General features: G+C 40.0%; 1 protein-coding gene across 1 annotated transcript; it reads left to right on the top strand.

Moving 5' to 3' along the window:
• The first annotated feature begins 39 nt into the window (after positions 1 to 39).
• On the top strand, positions 40 to 19583 carry IMPA2 (inositol monophosphatase 2). The gene is made up of 8 exons (XM_086892910.1): positions 40 to 168; positions 6213 to 6346; positions 10781 to 10885; positions 12195 to 12240; positions 14477 to 14585; positions 18106 to 18214; positions 18365 to 18516; positions 19341 to 19583. The coding sequence occupies exons 1-8, from the start codon at positions 55 to 57 to the stop codon at positions 19454 to 19456; spliced, it is 885 nt and encodes a 294-aa protein (XP_086749036.1). The 5' UTR covers positions 40 to 54; the 3' UTR covers positions 19457 to 19583.
• The last annotated feature ends 2373 nt before the right edge of the window (positions 19584 to 21956 follow it).

Here is a 21956-nt window from a genome sequence, read left to right on the forward strand (position 1 = left end):
GGAGCCGGGCCCCCCGCGCCCCCCGGCCCCGCTCCGGGCAGCGCGGCCGCCGCGATGAAGCCGTGCGAGGAGGAGGAGGAGGAAGGGCGGGCGGCGGCGGGCGGCGGCGGGGACCCCTGGAAGGAGTGCGCGGAGGTGGCGGCGCAGCTGGCGCGCCGCGCCGGGCAGGTGAGAGCCGCGCCGGCCCCGGGCCGGGCCGGGCTGCCCCGCGGCCGGAGGAGCCTTCTCCCGGCCCGGTCCGAGGAGGGGCCGTGCGGGCGCTTGGCTGGTGCGCAGAGCTGGGGAGGGGGAGGAGGGCGGCGGGGCTCGGCACCCGCTCAGCCGGGCCGCCGGAGGAGCCCTCGGCCGAGGGAGGGATGGCGGCGGCGGGGCCCCATCCCGGGGGGCCCCAGACCTTGGGGGGACCCGTCCCTCGGGGGTCTCGTGCCGCGGGGCCGCTTCCCTCGAGGCCCCATCCCGGGGCAGGGGGGGGCCCAGCCCTCGGGGGTGCTTCCCTCGGGGGTTGCATCCTTTCGGGGGGCCCCTTCCCTGGGAGGCCCCAGCCCTCGGAGGTTGCATCCTTCGGTGCCAGCATTTGTTTTCCAGCAGCTTGTGTAGAGAAAAATAACCGTGTCAAGGAGGTTTTCTCTTGCTAGATCTGGCAGTCTTCAGAGTGGCCGAAATTCACTTGCTAGGGACAAATAACCGTGTGGTGAAGGGCTGTAGTAGCTTATTTCGGATACTTGCTTTGACAAGCAGGTTAGACATCTCAGATATCCTGACCCCACTCTGTGCAGCAGCAGCAAAACTTCCACCAGGTCTAACAGAGCTAAGAAGTGGGATCAGCCAATTGATTGAGAAACTGGATAAAACACAAACCTCAACAATTATTAAATATATTTTTCTCATGTTTCCATTCTGCTTTATTTTGAAATGGACTTCGTACCTATACCTTGTGATTTAAGAAACCCCCTTTTGTATCTTGAGTCCAAGACCCATAACTTTTCCTTAGTGTGTGTTATTAAACATAATTTTCTCCTTAGTAAAAAACAACTGCACAGATGAACAGAATGCCAGAGGAGAGGAGACTTGTTTTAATAATACAGGGACTAAATGGATAATCCAAATCAGGATGACAGGTCATGCTCTCAGAGACTCTCAAAACAGGAGTTTCTCCAGCACACTCATTCTGCCAGCCATTTCACAAGAGAGACTCATTACTTGCTCAAGCCTCCACACCTTATTTCTCAAAATACCATTTTGTGAAGGCAGCTTTAAGCTTCCCCAATCATTTCCCTTGCTCAGTAAATCACAGCTGAGCACCTTTTCCTGGAAGATGTAAACATTCCATAAGACTAATCCTTGAATCCAGAATCGCAGTTTGCCATTGCTACCTTGTAAATGACAGGAAATATTCTGATTCCTTGTCAGGCTGAATTTAAACCAGACAAGGATGTTGTTTAAATAGGACTTTGGAAACTGGGTTGTTTTTTTTTTTCCAATTATTTGGTCATGTTAAGGAATCTTTTTTGTTACAAAAGGCACCTTCTGGAGGAAAAGGTGCAGGTATGGCATGGCTGTATCTTTTATTTAAGTGTCAGTCTGCCTCCAGCTATTGCCAAAATAAACTAGAGCTAAGGACAAAAAGTGCAGTGTAACATGCGTTTGGTAGGACTGGGTTTTTATTGAAAATTTATAAAAATGGGGGTTATTTGGATCACCAAAAGCAGTCGATTCCACTAGTCAATTTCATCTTTTTCTTCTGCTTCTCTTCCCATTCCCCAGATCTTCCCACCTTCACCTCTGTCCCCAGAAATCTTGCACTCTCTGTCTCCCCAGATCCAGCTCCAGTCTCCATCCCAGCATGAAACTTTGCTGCTTCCCTTTCTAAGGTGCTCCCTTTCTCAGGACTGTGGCAGGCTAGGAAGGGTTGGAATCATTAGAAAATGTCTACAAGAGACTTGGCCCAAAGAAAGATGTGCACTTCCAGATTTTGGATTTCTAGGAGAAGTTAACCAGTAATACAGTTTTCTGGTCTCCCCTTTTGGCTTATTGATTTGCATTGCATTGTCTTTTATGACTGTAGGTTCTTTCCAAAAGATAGGCATCTATACTCTGGAATAGTTTCTTCTAAACTTAAAAGGCCAATAAAGAAATGATGCTTGAATATGTGTCGAAAGTGTTGTTGCTAGAGTAACCTCTATTACTGGGTTAAAATCATTGCTTTTCTTGCCCATCCTGTTCTTCAGTTATTATTACTTTCATGGAATATCACAGGCTCTCATTTAATATATGTATGGCTGTTTCATAACGAGAATGGTCATGGTTTTGTAACATCTGTAATTGACCTGCTTTAAAATTCACTCTATAAGGCCACAAATAACTACACTTTTTCAAACTTCTCTTTTGTTTTTTTTTTTCTGTGAGTAAGCTGCTTGCTCTGTTCATGAGAGTACACCCATAGGTTTGATATGACTTTGCTCAAGAAAAGCAGTCATGACCAGTCTGTGTATCTTTGATGTTGAGAGCACTGAGCAATACCAGCACAGTTCTCTCCAATTGCAGAATTGGGAAAGCTTCACCAAAATGAGTAAATATGCATCCAGGTAAAAATAAGAGTAAGAAACTGACATTAGGACACAGTATGCTGAAGTCCAAACTTTTTCTTTTCTTTTTCTCTCATTGTTTTCTTTTTATTTTTTTTTTCCTGGAAAATACTTTTATGAGACGTAAGAGACCTAGCAGAATACCACTAAAAAAAAAATTAGAAATATATAAATAAATAACTTTTTTAAAAAAGACAAAATTTTCACTGGTATTCTAAAAAGCCAAGATTTTTTCCCCTGTTATTTGCTCCCAGGGGAAATTTTTAGGCTATTTTCTATGTTACATGAACAGATGTTTTAGCAAACCAGATTGGAATTCCCTGAATTACTGCTTTTTATCTAGACATTTGATTTTATCAGTGGGCAAATATTTCAGGACAGTATTGCAAGCAAGAAAATCCATCTTGGATCTCCCAGAAGTATATGGTGAGTGCAAGCAGTATGGCGAAATGAAATAGCTGACATGAGCGCACTACTGTAGGTGGCTCTCAAGTATTGGGAGAAAAGGCATCTTGGCCCTCTGTCTTCTTCATTCTCCTCTGTTGGAATAAATTTAACCAAGGCATTAGAAAAGGAAGAGTCCAGGACTGACTGCACTGAGCCCCAGTGTCTCCATTTCCCCTGCTCCACAGGAAATGAAGGAGGGAGCAGGGACAGCTCTGTGATGTGATCTCCATGTAATGATGTAAATGCCCCTTGCTTTGCATAACCCCCCAAAAGCTCCCAAGCAGGGTATTAGGATAAGATCTGCATTAGAGGAGGGGCAGCATGGGCTAAGAGTGTTAAATGGCTCTGCTCTAAATAACCATGCTCCCAAAAATCAGTTGCTTAGAAATTGCTGAAAAATCTCTGTAATCTAGGGACAAGCCCTAGTACAGGAATAAAGTCTAGTAAAGTACATTTACAGCCAAATTACAGCATCTTGATTGCCAGTCTCATTGTACAATGGGGATAAGGTGCAATCAGCTGTTTTCATTTCATCATCCTGTAGTTCCTTTCGTTTCTGCTTACCTGCTGCCTGTAACCTAGAGTGAAACTTTTATGGAACCCCATGTCCATCTGGAAAGGCCAGGCAATTGCAGCAGGTATCCACAAACCTTTTTGTAAGGCTTCTGCAGGAGAGGAGTTGAGTGACACTCTCAAAATATTCTGAGGCAGCAGGCTCTAAATACTCCTTTGTAGGCAGGTGACTTTTAGGGATTTTTCCACAGAAATTGAATTCTACACTGCTCTGAGCTGTTTGATAATTTTCCAAAGAATAAAAGTTTTTCATCAATTATGCAGGAAGTGTGATTCTTATATGGGGCTATTCTGGCTTGGATTGCATACCTGTACAAGCTGGAGCAAATGCATAGGGGTCCGTTTTGTCAAGCCCTTTGTAAGTGGCAGAGAATTGGCAGAATCAGAGCCGTCCGTCCTGCGTGCTGTGGGCGAGTCTCCACAGCTGTGGTGCCCATTTGTGGCTGGTGATCTCAGCCCAGCATCATGACTTCTCTCCTCTTGACATATCACTTGCACAAGAGGAGGGGAAAAGCAGCACATTGCAGGGCTGCTAAATGCTAAATGCGTGTTGTGGGCCCGCAGAGGAGATGGGTGAGAGCACTGTCAGCCACCACTTCGTAGTGCAGGCACACCCTTGGCTACTCCCACCTCCAAAGTGGCTGGAATGGCCACCAGAGAAACAGACCAGGTTAAAGTTAAAAATGGTCATGAGCAACTGGGTAAAAGATGAGAAATGAAAAAATACTAAATTTGAAGCTGGGGTGTGCAAAGGGTTGTACTCAGACTGGAGAGATAAAGTTTTCAAGCTTGCAATGACATCAGCTGATTGCAGAGCACATCCACAGGAGAGAGTTTTCATCTCCATTTTTTGTTTTCTAGCAAGACTCAGGTATGATCTCACTGCCCTGCTGAGCAGTGCCACTGATTTAAATGGCTGCAAAAATCTCGATCTACTAAGCAGTAAAACCGAATAGAAGACAAGAGGTGGCATTGCTTAGAAGAAATTAAAAACCTTCTCTGTCAAAAGGAGAGCATTCTTCATCTATTTCACTGTCAAGTTCCAATCAGTAAAGACAATAGGAAAGTAAAGAAGAACAAATAAAATAAAGGGTATCAGCATAGCAGTTTTTTTAGAATACACAGCTAAGTGTGGTTAGAGTGTTTTGGATTTTGCTTTGGGCTGAAAAAGAGCCCAAGGGCCTTGCTGGAATTACACTTTCATGCTTCCATTGTAAATCCTTCAAGACAACCACACAAGGCATTGAGAGGAGTAAAAAGATAAGGTGTGGTTAATATTTTGAGATACAGTAATGAACTTTAGCAAGACCTCAAACTGAAAAGTACTACCTGGCCTCACAAGCTCAGTAAATAGGCACAAGTGATGTTTTACAGCCCACTGAGCAGAAACATTAGTCCAGATTCCTTCTATACTAAGGCAATAGTCAGCCACATCCATTACTTGTCAGAACAATTAGCACACCCTTTAAATATAGTATTTTATACTATGAAAACCAAGAGCTGAGATGACATTTGGGAGTTTCTGGCTCCCTTTCCCATGCATAATGCAGCAGAACTGTTTTATTTGGTTATCAAGTATTTCTCAATGGTTTTAAAATGCTTTGATCAACGGAAATTTAGTTAAGAAACTGAAATATATAAATTTTAGACAGGACTTGTAATATTGACCCTGTTGCTGCTGGGTTTAATACCATAATTCTAAACAAATAAGTGGAGCAAAATTTTTGCTTTGTTTTGTTGTTTTGGGTTTTTTGTTAATTTCAAACAATTTATTATTTTCACTGATTAAAAAATAAGCAATCTCCTTTTTCATCCTGTCCCTTTATTTTGCTTTTTAATGAAGAAGATGGAAAAAAAAAAACAGAAAGAAAATAGGGGAAAATGGAGAAAAGCTTTCATTAAGTGTTTTCCCATATGTGAATTTGTACTTGAGTTTGTAACAGTAATACCCTGGAGAATCAGATAAAGACATTTCCAGAAGAGAATTCCAGTTTAAATCATTGGTTTCATATCTAGAGAAAGCTTCAATTTTTGTTCTTGTTAAATACATGGCAATTATTTAGGAGCCAGAGGGTGGCCAGCATTTAAAGTTCCAAAAGCCCACAAAAAACCCCCAAAAAAACTATGTGTCTTTGTTGGCAAAATGGAAACCCACTATATTTTCCATATCGCATATCTTTTAAAGTAAGAGAACAGTGGTGTATTGGCCCTGTAAATAAAAAAATAAAAAATAATTGAAAAAAAAGTAAATAAAAAGGGCTTTCCTTGAAAAATGCCTGAGCCTTGAGGCTTTTTCTTATCTTGTGTATATTTTTGGTAATTTTCTAAATCATGATGACTACCAACATCCTTTCATTCCTTTAGCTGTATGCCTTAATCCTTTTCTAAACTGTCAAGAGAGGTTTTTGCAGTGATTCAAAATGCTGTGTTCCCAAAGAATGCTCATTAGCTCAGAAATATTTTTTGTCAAAAAATTAGAACAGCCTCTGGTAGAATTAGGCCTACAGCTGTTTTTCAGTATTAGCTATATATTTTTCAGTGAAGATACTATTTTAGTATGCACAGGCTGACTGCCCAACAAATCTGATTTATGAACTTCTGTTTCAGATTATTAGGAAAGCTCTAACAGAGGAAAAACAAGTGTCCACAAAGACATCTGCAGCAGATCTCGTGACAGAAACTGATCATTTTGTGGAAAATTTAATTATTTCTGTTCTGAAAGAGAAGTTTCCCTCCCACAGGTGAGTGTCTATAGAAACTATCAGTGACCTTTTTTTGTCCTTTACATGCTGCATATCTGATTGGTATTTAAAGGGAACTTTAAAAGTCTGTGTATCTTTCTTATGTCTCTGTATCTTTCTTACATATTAATCAATTTCTGTTAGACATTTTCATAGGACTCCTATTTTTAAAAAGTACCATTTCTTTATACTTAGTACTTTGTATTTTCTATGTTTCTCAATATATGTACTTAACAGCAATGTTTCCCCTGTAGGGACATCATGGATGAAGGTTTCATGTGGATCTCCATGATGTTCAGAATACTGGTCTGTTGCCTACTGTATAAGAATTATGCTAATGCTATCTATAAAAATGTAGCAGAAATATATGTTAGCTAAGGTCCCACCCTGCTGACCTTTCCTGTTGCCATCACACATATGCATTTGCCAGATCAGGAGAGGTAAAAGTGTATTAAATGATATTTACCTTGTGTTCTATAGTAAGACCAGTGAGAAGCAGGGCTGTTTGTCATCATCATCATTATCTGATGCCTACTCATAAACAGGCTATAAATTACTACGTGGGGTGCAAACCCAAGGTTTTAAAAGTAGATCAGGTTGTCAATTCCTCTTGAATTATTGTGGTTGACTTGAAAATAACAACTCAGCTCATGCACAGATTAGAGAGAGGGTTTGTATTAGTTTGCCAGGTTTGGTTCGATGCGGAGACTGCCATTGATTTCTACATTTGACATCAGTGGATAAAATTCATTTTCCTGCAGAGCCAGTGCAAGGCCTGTGTATCCCTTAAATAGTGTCTGACTCCCTTCTAACTGTGGGCATCTCTGATGGGAATGAGCCTTGCATTTTAGCACTGTGCAGAAATGAACAAAGAGGAAAGTCTGAAGGGCTCAGCTACTTATCTGATTGTCCAAGATGCTGCTGGGCAAAAAACCACCACCATAAGAAGGAGCAGAAAGCATATTTTATACTATTTTATATGGCTTTCTAAATACATGCTGTATGTGATAGCATGTTGTACAGCATTATGTGTGGTTCTTGGCTGCAATTCTCAAAAGAGAGTGCCAGGCTTTACAAGTCTATTATTTGTGTAATATTCCTTCTACTATTGCTGGCTGTGCTCTTCTCTCATCTCCACTCTTACATTAGCTTTTTTTTCCTTGAGCAGTCTGGCAGAGAACATAAAACCTACACATTTCCCATAAAATGCGAATCACCAGACACACTCAGAATAGGAACAAAAGGTCAGCATAGGCCTAGGAACTGGAAAAACCCCAGATTTTATCAACTCTGTACAGTTAACTTCTGACTTTATAAGTAAATGATGGAACTGCCATTTCTTCGAGACAATTTTGTTGATAGGGGTTGTTGGGTTTGCTTAGAATTTGTTCAGATAATTAATGTGTTTAGATTAAGCAATAGATAAAAACTAAATTTAACTAGACTAGGTTAAAACATGTGCAATGAGGAGTCTACAATAGCAGTCAGGGGCTAAATTAAAGTACAGTGAAAATATTAAAGGATCATTTATATTGTATTCAGTCTTTCCCGTAACCTGCTGTTGAAAGCAGCAATGAAGATTTCTGTTATTTCTTTTTCTTCTAAATCATCTTGATTCTTACGTCCTATGAAACAAAAACAGACTTCAGGTGTTAGAAGAATTAAAAGGGACCTTATTAGAATCTGCCATTTGCACTGAGGCACTTAGGAGTCTTGAGATACTGGAAGTGTACTCAGAAGTAAAGAGAAATACTCGGAAAACCATTCAAAAAGTAATTCTGTCCCAGTGTTTCTTTTTTCTTCTCTCCTCTTGGTTAAGTGGAATGTATCATCTTCATTCACACTTCACTCCACTTTTAATCTTTGCTCACTTTTTAGTACTCTGATGTGCCCCCAGTGAGTCTTTTCTAAAGGATATTTTTTCAGATAGATCCTGAGTTGTGGGTAGGCACAGCCAGACTTCCAGGGCTACTGGTTGCAAAAGGCTATCCCAACATTTACCCACACTATTATTACACAACCTGCCATCTTTCGTGTTCCTTGTGGCCTTTATTAAAGGCATTAAAATCAGGATACAGGAGTTTGAGAGGGTGACATCCAACTCTAGCTTCCCATCATTCTGTCCTCAAATCCCCATATGGGTGTAGGTAAGGGGCAGCCCCATCCTGTACTCAACTGGATATAATTCCTGCTGCAGATTATGGTAGGTTACAGCTTCTCTGCTGTTCCTGCAGTAAATTTCAGAGTGGCCCCGTGCCGTGAACAAATGTAGTCTAAGGCTTGGCTAAAATTACTAGACTCATTTTCAGTGGGAATAAACTGTAATCCAGATTTGAGCAGAGGTCAGAGGAGCTGGCAGGCTGGAATATTAAATTAACTATTTTAATGAGGTGGCTACCCCTCCCACTTCTCAAGCTGTTCCTAGAATTTATTCCAGTACTTCACACAGAGTGTTTTGCTTAGTTTGCAGGTTTCTACAGGACACAGAGCAAGACATCTGAGGTGAATTGCAGGACTCTCACATTTCCCAGTGTTGTATAGCAGCAAGGGTTTTTTTGCTACCCATTAGCCCAGATTTTATAAAATGTGCACCTAATTTGTTCCACATCTGTTTTGGAAAAATTGCTCTTGAGCATGAAGATTTTATCAGTGGCACTGCTGTGCCCCAGCTCAAGGTTAGCATTTCTGAGCTCAGGGACTGCAGCATCACACCCCCACTGTGAGAGAAAGGCGAGGGACTGGCTCCCAATACTCAAGGGCAAATCTCTTACACAGAAATACTCCTGTCTTTAATGAGGTTCTCGTTTCATCTTTCTTTGACTGGCAAGACAGCAGCTATAGGTCAAGCTCCAGCTGGGGGAACTGGCAGAGGGTTGAAGCAGAGGTATAATTAATATGGAATATGGATAATCTACGTTGGGATGTAAGGTGCTTCACTTACAAGAAGATGAACCTCCTCTGCATTCAGCAGCATAGACAAGGCATGGTTGGGTTTGGATGCTGATTACAGGTTTTGTGAAAGCTAAAGCCAAGTGATACAGCAACAACAAGACTAAATAATGGAATATTTAAAGCAAGGAGCCTGCAAAGTGTTATATTAAACTGAGAGTTTCAAACACTTGTTCAAATCCTTCTTGTTTCTCAGTTGTGCACTAACACTTTGTCCTTCAGCTGTTTCATTTAATGGAGATAAAAATAGTAACCAACACTTCCTAATTCCATCTTCGTACCAGCTGGGGGTCTATAATACTATCAAAATAGTCTGCTTCTATTTAGGTTGAGCATTTGGAAAATTCAAGAAGCCTCCTCCTGTGCTGTCTGCAGAACATTTTAAACTCATGGTTTCGTGTGGTATCTGGAATCTTGAGGTACAGGTTGAAGACACAAAATAGAATAGCTGCTACTCTAGTCCTAGGGATGGACTCTTTTGCAAAAGACATTCTCACTTTACTTTATCCTTTTTTTTTTTTTTCCTCTTTGTGTCTTTGAGAGAAGCTTTTTGTATTCGAGCATTTCCAGAAACTCTGAATATCACTCCCAGCTGTTCAAATGTGAAAAATGTGAAACCACCAGCAAGATTTGGTACTAGCAGTTGGATTCTACTCCTTCTGTACATATAGGGCTTTATGAAAATCTGTGAGAGTAGCACCTACACATCTCTTACAGAAAGAGACGTTGGGCAATTTATGGGAAAGCAGGGATAATTAAGGTCGACAGGAAATGTGCCAGAACTGGATGTTCGTTTCCCAGGGAAAAAGAAGGAAAAAACTACTAAAAGAAACTGGGACAGAACAACAGAAGAGAAGATGATCTCAGATTTCATTTTGTGCCTTGTGCATCCAAACAACAAACAAACAAAAAATAATTTGTTTATTTTTTTCTGGGTCATGGGAAAAAGAAAGTCCAGCTTTGTAAACCTGATTTCCTGAGTCAGATTACTGTAAAAAATACAAATATGAACAAGAGTGTGAATTTTCTAAGAGTGTATTATTTTCTTCTGACTTAATCTGACTGCAGAAGAGAAGCAGGTACAGTTTGCAGTTTATATTACTTACTGAAAGAGACAGACCTAGCCCGTAAAATTATATTCTGCATAAAATAATCTCCTTGAGTTCCAGGGATACCAGTTCAGATCCATTTCTGCATTCATTTTCATGGCTTCCTTAATGGTATATTGGGAAAGTGTACATAGAGTTCTTTTTTTGACATAAAATAGTATGCTGTAGATTCAAGAACTCTCCCTCAAAGTCTCTATGAAAGTTACCAGTTCCTAAATTTAAAAAGCAGTGTGTGCGTTTACATTTATACAAGAATGTTTTATTGAGAGAGGGAGAAGTTCTCTCTTAAAAACAAGAATGATGGGGTTGTACTTTCCAAGTCACGCATCTAAGCTAATGGTCTGGGATACTTGTTTTACCCTTGCACCACATGCAGGTTTATTGCAGAAGAATCCACTGCTGCAGGTTCAAAATGTGTCCTCACCGACAGTCCGACCTGGATTATTGACCCTGTTGATGGAACGTGCAACTTTGTGCACAGGTAAGTGGCCAGCGGCCTGGGAAACACATCAAAACTCAAAATGTAGCTTCTCACAGGTCCCCCCTTCCTCCTGAGGAAGAGGAACCTGGTGGGTTCGTTCCTTTGGCTCACACGAAGGAGCCATCCCTTTATCTCCTGGTACCTGGTGGGCTGCGCTGGGGGGATGCCGCGTTAGTGCCGTTACCTGAGGGTGAGCTGGCGTTTCTGCCCTTGGCTCCCAGCCCTTGGCTCGCTTGCACCCACGGCACGTTAGGGTGCGGGCCTCGAGCGGCGCCGCGGGAACAAGGCCGTGCTGTGAGGGCGCTTGGCCCAGCGCCTCGTGTGGGTTCCACACGTTCCTTCCAGGAGCGCCCCGCGCCCCGCGTCAGACACGGGCGCCTCGCTTTTGCTGGGAAGTGCGGCCACTGCGTGCGTGAGAGCTGAGCTGCAAGGAGATACTGGTGCTGAATTTATAAAGCACCGCCGCAGAACGAAATCGTGGGGTCATTGCTGCAAAAATTAACTTTTAATTCACCTTTCAAGTGTGAGGCATTGTAAACTAATGGCTGTTCATAATATTTCTGCTTAGAAACCCTGCCTTATAGTTAGCGGCTTAAAGTAACTACAACTTTCATAAAGCAAAAATTAATCATTTCCTTGACTTTTGGTGCAATTACACAGAATTCCAGGGGAGATGGGGGATGCCACGTAGTGATGTTTCATACAATTAAGTGAAATTTCCTCTTTCTAGCAGTATTTTCTGGACTTTGAAAATGCTTTCTGAAATGTGTTTTTAAGAAATGAATTTATTTCATTGTTTAAAATGTAATAATTATACAATAGTCAAACAGACCAAATTAAATACATGATCATCACTTTGAAAAAGGAGAGCATAGAGGAACTTGTTTCTTTTTATTGTGGTTTCAGCAGCAAGGTATCTCCATGCTACTTAATTGCTATCTCAGATGCACAGCTTGAACAAAATGCGCTCTTAAAACCAATGACTTGTTATAACATCAGTGCTTTTACATTGGATAATTCAATTACACTAAAGCAAAAACCAGCCCTAAATATACTATATGTTCAGTGTAAAAATTGTGATGTCTTCATGAGTTTATTTCTTGCCTTCTCCAATATTAACTTACATTTTAAAAGGAATTGACAAAGTTAAAGAGGCCTACAAAAGAGAAATAGTATAATGTCAAGTACATTTTGACAAGTAAAGTAAACTTACGGGGCTCCATGTGGGGCTTTGTTGCCTAAGGGGGTTGCTTAAGGAGTAAGCTGAGAGATTTTTCATCAGTATTACTTAATTTCTTATTTTTCACAGATTTCCAACAGTGGCAGTGAGCATTGGATTTGCTGTTAACAAAGAGGTATGAAATATGTTCTTTAGGATGGGCACCTGAAAGCTGGCTAGAAGTCTCAGAACTGTGTGGGAACTTTAAATAAAAAAAAAAAAAATTTAAAAAAAATCAGTCACTACTCAGGTTTTCCTATACTTTTTAAATGCATCTGATCGTATTCTAATAATTTAAAATCACAGTCCTGCAAAACTTACTTATGCAAACTGGCAATTTAAAGAGAATTCTATGAATTATTATAAGTATTACTGTGTTTATTTGGAGAAAAAGGAAGTGCTGATATGAGCAAGTTTAGTTAGACAAAACCATAAGTTCAATTTAGTGCTGCGTTTTCATAATTTAAACACATATCCCAGTGCTCCTGTGTTATTATTATTACCTCCTTCCTGCTAGCAGTATCTGTGAAAGCTAACTCCTGCAAGGAGTCAATGTAGAACTGATTTTATGAAGAGTGCATAATTACGGACCTAGTTAATTCAATCTGCATTTGTACTTTTCTTAACGCAGTAAAATAGTTATATATTTACCACATGAGAGCTTGATTATGGTGAGGGTGGGAAGGTACCTAGCCTTCCAATGTGCCATTTTGAGTTTCCTAGCTATACTCATTTGTTCTAGTGCCTTTTCTCCAGATGTTGCTGGTTTACAGTTTGATATATATCTATGGAATAACTAGTTACTCAAGTTGCCAATGAATGTGCCTCTTTCAGCCTAATTCCACAATCTTAAATATATGTATAGCTTTAAGCAAAGCCAGCAAGAATTCAGTAACAACCAAGTTTTCAGATGTACCTCTTACTGATTTAAACAGAATAATGTTGCGTACTTGTCTGGTTAGACTTTTCAAACATGGAAACTGCAGAGAAACACTTCCATGCTTTTCTGAAATTTATTCATTGCCAAAGGTCCTTTTGAACACTACATTTTAATACCAGACAGCTTTCTCTAATATTTATGTTTTCTCAAACACCATCATGATTTTGATGCTGCATATTTTGGGTTATGTAAACTAAACAAAGCTGAAACAAAAGTAAAGAATTATGTTAAATCTCCCAAATAGGACAAGCAGAAAAAAAAGTAAACTGAAAAGGAGCCAAAGTACACACAAGGGAGCTGGCCTGATTATAAGCCTTGAAGAAATTCCTGCAGATGTCTTTAGGGAAAGAGTATATTAATAGTGTGTTCTTCAAAAAAAAAACCCCTTGGTTTAGATGGGACCTCAGGGTAGGGAGCCAGGACAGTCTATTACCTTTAAATTGTCTCTGAACAACAGATGATGAACACCAAGTGCAGCAGGAAAAGATTTGAAGTCTAAAACATCTGAGGTGTTTTCTTGACCTTGTGGCCAACTTCTGACACCTTGGGCAAGTCACTTAATTTTTGTGTACCCTTAAATTAAACAATGCTAATATAACTCATCTAGGAGTTATTTTCAGAGCTGACCCTTGAAGTTTGTAAAGTGCTTTTAAGTCTTTTGGTGGAGCCTATTGAAGTAATAACAATTTTAAATACCAAGGGTCTAAGTGTGACCCTCTTTTCATTGGTAAACAGAATCTCCCTACAAAAATTCCACTGTTGCACATTCTTAAGCTTTCATTGAGGGTATTTCTGTCCCAGCTCCTTCTCTTGGAGTCCTGTGACTTCGGGAGACCCTCACAAAAGGATTTTGCAGAGTAAGATTTGACCAAGTGACTAGAGTGTACTGCTTTGATTGAAAAGGCAGGCAAATTCAGTGCACCACAAAAGCTGAGGTGCCTACAAAAGCGTGCACTGTTAATAAAGAGTGGGCCATGACTCCTGAGTTTGGATGCCTGACTGATCCTGGTGCCTCAGATCTTTGTGGTCCAGCCGAAGTCAGTGGGGTTGCTTCAAGGAGTAACTGCTCACCAGTGAAAGCAAAGCATTCAGAGTCTTGCCTTAGAGGTCTTGCATATTTTCAGTAAAAACATTTCAATTACTTTTGAAAACAACTCAGTGTTTAATCCATTCTAATGTGAACAGAACCAAACTGTGAGTAAGAATTTAGAGGATCAGGAACACATTGCATTAACTTCTCTCTATAAACTGAATTTTATATGACCTATATCTCACAGTAATAGTAAAATTATTCCAGTTTTTTAGCATCAGTGTAATTTTTATTATGTGTACCAATTAAAATATTGCTGATCTTTTTGCCATTAGTAGTTGTTTATATTTATGATGAGTAATTTGAGTTGCATTCATTTCTTTCCTTTTCAAAATCTTAAAGCTTGAATTTGGTGTAATTTACCACTGCACTGAAGAACGATTATACACTGGTAGAAGAGGTCAAGGGGCATTTTGTAATGACAAAAGGCTTCAGGTATCAAAAGAGACAGGTTGGTCTAGATTTTGTTAGAACTCTAAAAGGAATATATTAATTTTGTTTCAGAGTTGTTGCAAATCATCATTAGGATAATGAACATCATTATCCTGATGGAAAGTATTTCACCTGCATGATAATTTTGTTGTTTTGTGTTTGTTTTTTTCTGAAAAATCACTTTCCTCCTTTTCTTTTTAAAATATACATCTGAATATGAACTATTTAAATAATCCTAAATTATTTTGCTTCACAACCATTGTTTAAAATAAGGAAGAATGTGTAGATTCACCAGTTTCATTCCAGCTGAGCACTGGCATAACTTTTTATAAGCAAGATGCAATGGGAATGGTGAATTGAATTCAGAGTATTATTGTGGATGCTATTCACTTCTTTTCCAATGAACTTGTACGTCACAGAGTGTTTGATGTCTGTAGGCAAATGTGTTAACAGTGTATTAAAGGATGCATGCTTCATTAGGGGTTTTATAACAGCTTGCTCTGGTGTGTGAGGTATGTTTCAATGTACAAATAGCCGGCGACATTTTGCCAATGCTTGAATGGAATTCTTTTATCAGTAAACCAAGTCATAGATCTGTCTGTTTACCTAATGATTATAGACAACAATAACTTGGTATTATTTAGAGAAGTTTTCTTTTAGTTAATCAAAATGCAGAGGAGAGCACAGCACTCAGTTGTAAGTAGAAGCAGACATGTGCCAAAAATCTGTACCACTGCACACATGAGGTGGTAAAAATTTCACCCCAAAGGGAGATTTAATGAGCTCAAAACACAGTAAATTCAAGCAATTTGACGTACAGATTTCTTTAGTGGCTGAAGCAAATCCCTGCATCAAAATTTTACCTAAAATTTGGGAAGTTTGGCTATTCATCTAAGTTAATAGTGATCTGGGGTCTACATATTTGAAAAGACAGATTGTAAAGTCATTGTAAATCTTAAATCCCTAAGATTTTAATCAGTGATTATACATCAGGTTTTTATCGGTGCTCAAATATTCCATAGAAGACCATACTGGCAGAGACTATATGGAAGACCTGGGGGCACTCCCAGTTGGGCTGAATGAACCACTGTGGAAATGGCTTCACATGCTTTTGCAGTCAGAGAGTTCTGGTTCCCAGCTGAGCAATGAACAAATTTGGCACATGTCACTTCTGTCTTCCTTTCTCTAGACATCCAGTCTATGTGGGTGTCTAGAACATAGCAAGGGAAGTAGACCTTCCGCCCTTCCAAATGCTTTGAAATTTTCTTTTGTTTTGAGATACATCATTTTGTGGTGGGAAATTTTCACCAGTGAAGCTGGATCTGCTTTAATCTCACTTCTGCTGATATTATGAGTGTTTTAAATCACAGTTGCTCTGTAAGGGCTGTGGCTTCAGTGAGATAAACCAACCCTGGAAGAGAGATTTGTGTATCCCTCTACCTGCCAATGGAACTGAAGTGACCATGACATGTTTGAGATCTAAACTCTCATGTCACTTGCTGCCATTTGTTTTCAGGAAATGTGGTTGTTGTATGATGTTGATCTACACTTATACATTCATAGTTCAGATTTAATAATCTGAAATCACAGCTCAGGCAAACCCATTTTTGTAGAGATTTGGTATGGGAGTCCACCATGGACAACTCAAGCGGTTATGATACACTTAAATGAAGGATCCATCTTCCCTGTTATCTTGAGTGATACTTTCTTCTCATGCTTAGATTCACGTCAGGCCTTACATGTGCTAATACTGTAAATGTATTTTCTTTTTTTAATCTTCTGTGTTCAACAGAACTGATCTTTTCCTCTTTATCCACATCACCGTTAAATCTTTTCTATCGAGCCTGCCTTTTATTTTTTTTTTTTTTTACCTCTATCAGACTGAGGAATAGTCAGTAAATTTTATCTCATATCTTGAAATCCCAAAATCTCATAGTGTCTTGTGATCAGTCAGCTCCTTTTTCTAAGCAAAGACCTCCCTCTTAGTTGCTTTAGTCTGTTCATCCAATTTCCAGCTATAGCCTAGAGGAAAATTGAGATCTGTCTCTGCATTAGAAGTATTTTTAATAACTCAAAAGAATAACTGTCCCAGTCACAACCTAACCATGAATGGCATGGTGTGCATGCTTGGTGTATTTCAGCAATGAGATGGGCATTAAATGTTCTCTGATTATAAATTGGGTCTGTTATGGCAAATAATCTAAGGCAGATTGCTTTCACCATCCAGAATTTTTAGTAGTGGCTAAGCAACAAATACCCTAGAGCATGCCTGGATTGGCGTTTTTCTGTTTTAAAGCAATAATTTAAAAAGAAGCAGTTGAATACATGTTCCTACAGTTGATATTTGTGACACCCTGTAACTTTAAATCTAATTACGTATCTGTTACTCACCAACTATTTTACCATATTGCTTGAATCCATAAGGTTCATCTGCAATACTAAATTCTTTGGTAGCTTGTTTAATTAAATGATGCCTCACTCCAGCCTAATTTGCTTTTGAAAACCTCCTTGCTCCTTGTGCAGAGAACTTTCAGCTTATGCAGGTAGCTGTAAGAACCAGGCAGAGGTTTCCTACCTGAATGAATGCCTCCTACCCTTTAGCCCAGAGTAGGAGGTGACACCTAGCAGTGGACACAGCCCACTCAGTGAGTTCTCAACCACTAAACCTTTGAGTTTTGTCATCCCTTTAACTCCTCTGAGTTCACCTGGCACAGCAGGAGCAGGGACACTTGGAATATGATCAACCATCTCCACCTACATTGGCACACGCTTGTTATAGCCTGGCAGTATTCAGATCTCACATGAGGACTGCTTCAACACCTCTCAAGTCACTGTGAGTCTCTCCTTTGACTCTACACAAGGCTGGTATCTCCATCTGCTCTAGGACAGCATTGCCTTTGCTGAACACAAGACAAATAGAACATTTACAGATTATTATTATTAGTATTATTATTATTAAAAATACTGCTTTAATTTGTCATAAGAAGGGTTTTTTTCTCAGTCATAAAGTGTCTTCAGTCTTTGAAATGCCAGAATGAGCTATTACTAGGTGACTGGTGATTTAGAGAGAAACTTTGCTTTCCTCCTACTGGATTCCCAAATGTTTATAATTGGTTAACAAATTACATTCAAATTCCCTATTCAAAAGCCATTCTGTTTTCAAATATCGATAGATTAACATCATTAGCAGTTGCTAGATTTCTGGATTATTTTTAGTTGACTGCTAGTATTAGTGAATTTGCCAAAAGGCAACTGGTCAATGAAATAAAACAATGTGTGGAAAGAGAAGGAATGTAAGAATGCATTCTTGGTTTTAATCCTCCTGTTTTGTTTTTTTAAGTGTGTTTAGAACAGACCATTTGATAGGAGAAACCTAGTCTTGAATTTCTATGCAAAGTTGTCACTTTATGAGAAAGTAGAAAAAGGGACGTAAAAATTATTTTTGTGTGAAAAGTCCATTAGTGTATAATTTAAAAACAAATTTATGGAACCTATCTGGAAGCTGTTGAATTAATGGAAACATCTCCCTACCATTGCAGATATCTCGAAGGCCTTAATTTTAACAGAAATTGGTCCAAAACGTGACCCTGCAACATTGAAATTGTTCCTTGGTAACATTGAGAGATTGCTCAAGGCCCAAGCACATGGGTAAGCGTATGTACAGCATATGTCCCACATTTGTGACCAAAAAGTCATTTTAAAAAGTAATTAAAAAAAAAAAAATTACTCCAACAAGTGTGTTGTATACATAGGCTGAAGTCAAAAGCATTTTCTTCTTTGTGTTGCTGTGGGGTGTAGGGTCCGTGTCATTGGGAGCTCGACGCTGGCCCTGTGCCACTTGGCGTCCGGCGCTGCAGACGCCTATTACCAGTTTGGGTTGCACTGCTGGGACCTGGCAGCGGCCACTGTCATCATCAGAGAGGCAGGTGGCACTGTGATAGACACTTCAGGTGAGCAAAATGCCCTTGCTTTTCCACTGACTGTTGGGGGACTGAGTGAGTGGCTGCCTCGGGGTACCTCAGTCCAGTGCCACCCCTGAGGCTCTACCTCGTTTCTAGAGATATCCTGTAGAAAGGTCTGTGCTCTCCACTGGGATCAGGCTGGTTATTCAGAACACACTGATGTAATTCCAGCAGGAGGTTTCATCACATCAAAGGTCTTCTGAGTCAAACTGTATTTCCAAGACTTTGAGTAATTCCCTTAAAGCCTTGTACTTACAGTAAGGAACCAGCCCAGGAGATTAGCAGGTACACTCAGACATTCCAATTAGATTTCAGCAGAGACATCCTCCCGAGAAAGGAGGACTCTGAGGTACCAGTTTGGACATACATGACTAGAAACTACTCAGGGGGAGTAAAGGGCAGCACAATCTCCAGATTATTATTTAATTTAGATGTTGCACATCTCAAAGTAATGGTTCACTGGTGATCAGTACCTGGATACTGTGGAAAGATCTGTGGATTAAGAAGGGTATGCTGAATGAACTTCTGAATTTCTGTCCCGTTGCTAGAAGAGGGGAATGTTGCATTTATTTATTGCATTTATTATTGGCTACTGAAAAAATCTAGGCATCTCCTGCTCCTCTTGCATTCTTTGACTCTGTATCTAGAATTTTATAAAATAATTTTTTGCTGGAATTTCCGTGTAGGAGTTGTTGAATTGTCCTTCCCACCCCAAAAGAAGCTACATATGAAGTTGTTTTGTGTTTCTGACCCTATCTAATTACAGCATGGCTTATATTTAAGACACTTCTCATTAATCCTCTTGTCCTCAGGGGGACCTCTGGATCTTATGTCCTGCCGAGTGATTGCTGCAGGCACGAGAGAGATGGCCATGTTCATAGCTCAGGAAATACAAACTATTCACTACCGACGGGACGACGAGAATTAAATACTCATTGTGCGGAGCTTGCCCTCCTGAACCATGTAACGTTTGCAAGATGGGTGTCTTGGAAGGGTACGTGATTTCAGCAGGATGATTTCTGTGGAGATTTTCTGTGTCAAATATTTTTTATAAATTTATTACCATGTGGGAAGGCATAGGGAGATTTTTAGACCTCTAAGAATCGTGTTTCCTTTTTAATATGTATCTCTTTCAGCAGTATCTTTTTTATAAGATAGAATATTTTACTTGTAGCAAATTAGTCTCAAAATTAAGTGGTAATTTCATATCTGTGGGGCTGATATTTAGTCTTTTGTAACACGCAGCTAAAAAATGGAACTTTATTTTTACAGATGCAGATCTCAGGTAAATGAGCTTTAGGACTGTAGTAAAGGAGGAGTAGTTGAGATGTGTGCCTATAATAATACCCTTGTTCCACGATACTTAAGAATGCAATAAAAATGGCATTGTTGTTTCCTGATGACATCATAGCTCTGTATCCATATATATATACACGTCTGTGTGTGTATATATATGTGTATATATACACTTATATATAATATATATATATATATATATATATATATAGGTGTATATATACACCTATGGGTGTCCATGCATGTATACACACACATCCCCAGGGGTGTATGTGTATATATATGGATGTCCTGGATGTTTACAGCAACTTAGAGAATGCATAGAGAGAAGAAAACTAATATTGGAAGCTGTTTTCAGGTAATGGTTTTTCTTAGGTGATTCCAGTCGGGGCTATCCAAATGGCAAATAGCAGAGCTGACCATGGAAAGTGTTTAATTGTTTTACAAACTGTCCAGCTGGTTTTGTTTCCCTTCGTCCCTCTGCATGGGCATAAATCATACTGTCCTGTAGGCCTCTGTAAGATACTCAAACCTGCAAACAATTACTACCATAGAGTACTTATAGTTAAAACCAGGAGTATTGAACTCAAGCTGAGTTATTCACAGTATTAACTATGACACACAGCAGTAGGAGGCCAGCAGAATAGAGCACAGTGTCAAAGAGCTGATTTTAAGGAAACTTCAAGCAGAACAAAAGGATTTTGTCCCTTACAGGCAAGTTATTAAAAATACGGACATAAGATATGCTTGCAAAAAATTGTAAATCACATGCCCTTCTTGCACAACGTTGTAATCACACTCTTTGATCAGAAAAGCCTGTAAAATCAGTTACATAGATTTCCTAAATACACAGTTGGTGTCTATCCCTGTATGTAACCCACAATTTCTATTTAGATTGTGTTTTAAATCATGAGCACAGGGAAAACACAAGTGTGTCGAGAAAAGCAGTTGCTATGAAATCACTTCTATTTTTTCATCAAAAATTTAATTAAAGGGTATCTCTTCTTTGCAAGAGTGCAAATTGAATAAAGGAATGAGCCAAAAGATTTGGTTAAAAATCTAACTTTTTTTTTGTACACTGCATGTGTAGACTTTTAAACATATTCAGATACCTGCTTAGAAGATACAAACTAAACAATATTTTTTTAAAATAACCCTGTGTGTGTTTCTTGCAAAATGTTTTTCACTGAATATAACATGAAGTTCTGTGTGATTTCTTGATTGTTTTTCATGAGAACTACAAAATATTGACTGTGTGGGGAATATCTAAATCAAACTAAGCATTTAAAAGCTGATGGTTCTTAGCAGAAAATCAACACTTTCCATCACAGTGATCAACATTTTGTCACTGCTCCCTTTTACCCCCCTCCATCTCTTTGTACCCCTGTTTGGAAAAGAAGATTGTAAGCCCTCTGGGGCAGGGACTACAGTAGTTTGGCTCTGGTTTTCACAGTGCTAATAGAATGACATTTTGGCCCACAACTAGGCACTGAGGTGCTATAATAATAGAAATAATAAATGCTAATAGGCTCATTTGTCTCTTGTTCACTCTCCCCCCGCTTCCCGAACGCAGAGGAGATCGGAGTGACAGATGCCGGGCTTGGTGGCCACGCTCTGATTCCAGGGTGCTTAGCCCTGGCAGCCGTGGGAGCAGCTGGGGCTTTACTCGGGCTTGTGCCGTGCCTGTAAGCCCTGGAAGGAAGCTTATGCTGGCAGGGAATCAAGTGTGGTGGAAGCTGAGCCCCACTTCATCCGCTCCCCCTCCTCACCCTGTCCCCCCCACTGCATGTGTGAGAGGCTGCTTCATGGCTCTGCGAGGTTTCCCAGCAGCTCAGCTCCCTTGTACAAAGAAAGTCTCTGACCCAGTTAGGGCTGGTGTGCCCTGGCGTTCCCGGAGCTCGGCAAAGCGGGGAAATCTGTGCATCCACTTCAATGGCACATGCCAGCGATTTGCAACACTGGGAGCCAAGCAAGGCAGGAAGGGAAAAGTGCAGAAACCCAGTCCCAAGTTCTCATTTGTGCCCAGCATGCGGTTTGGGTTTTTATTTGGACTGTAGTGCAAGTATGTTAAACTGGCCGTGCATGTGGGGACCAACAACCCTGTCTCCCCCACCTCCTCTGCTGCCTGTGTG

The sequence above is a fragment of the Cyanistes caeruleus genome, chromosome 1, assembly GCF_971803275.1.
Source record: "Cyanistes caeruleus chromosome 1, bCyaCae1.hap1.1, whole genome shotgun sequence".
NCBI lineage: Eukaryota > Metazoa > Chordata > Aves > Passeriformes > Paridae > Cyanistes > Cyanistes caeruleus.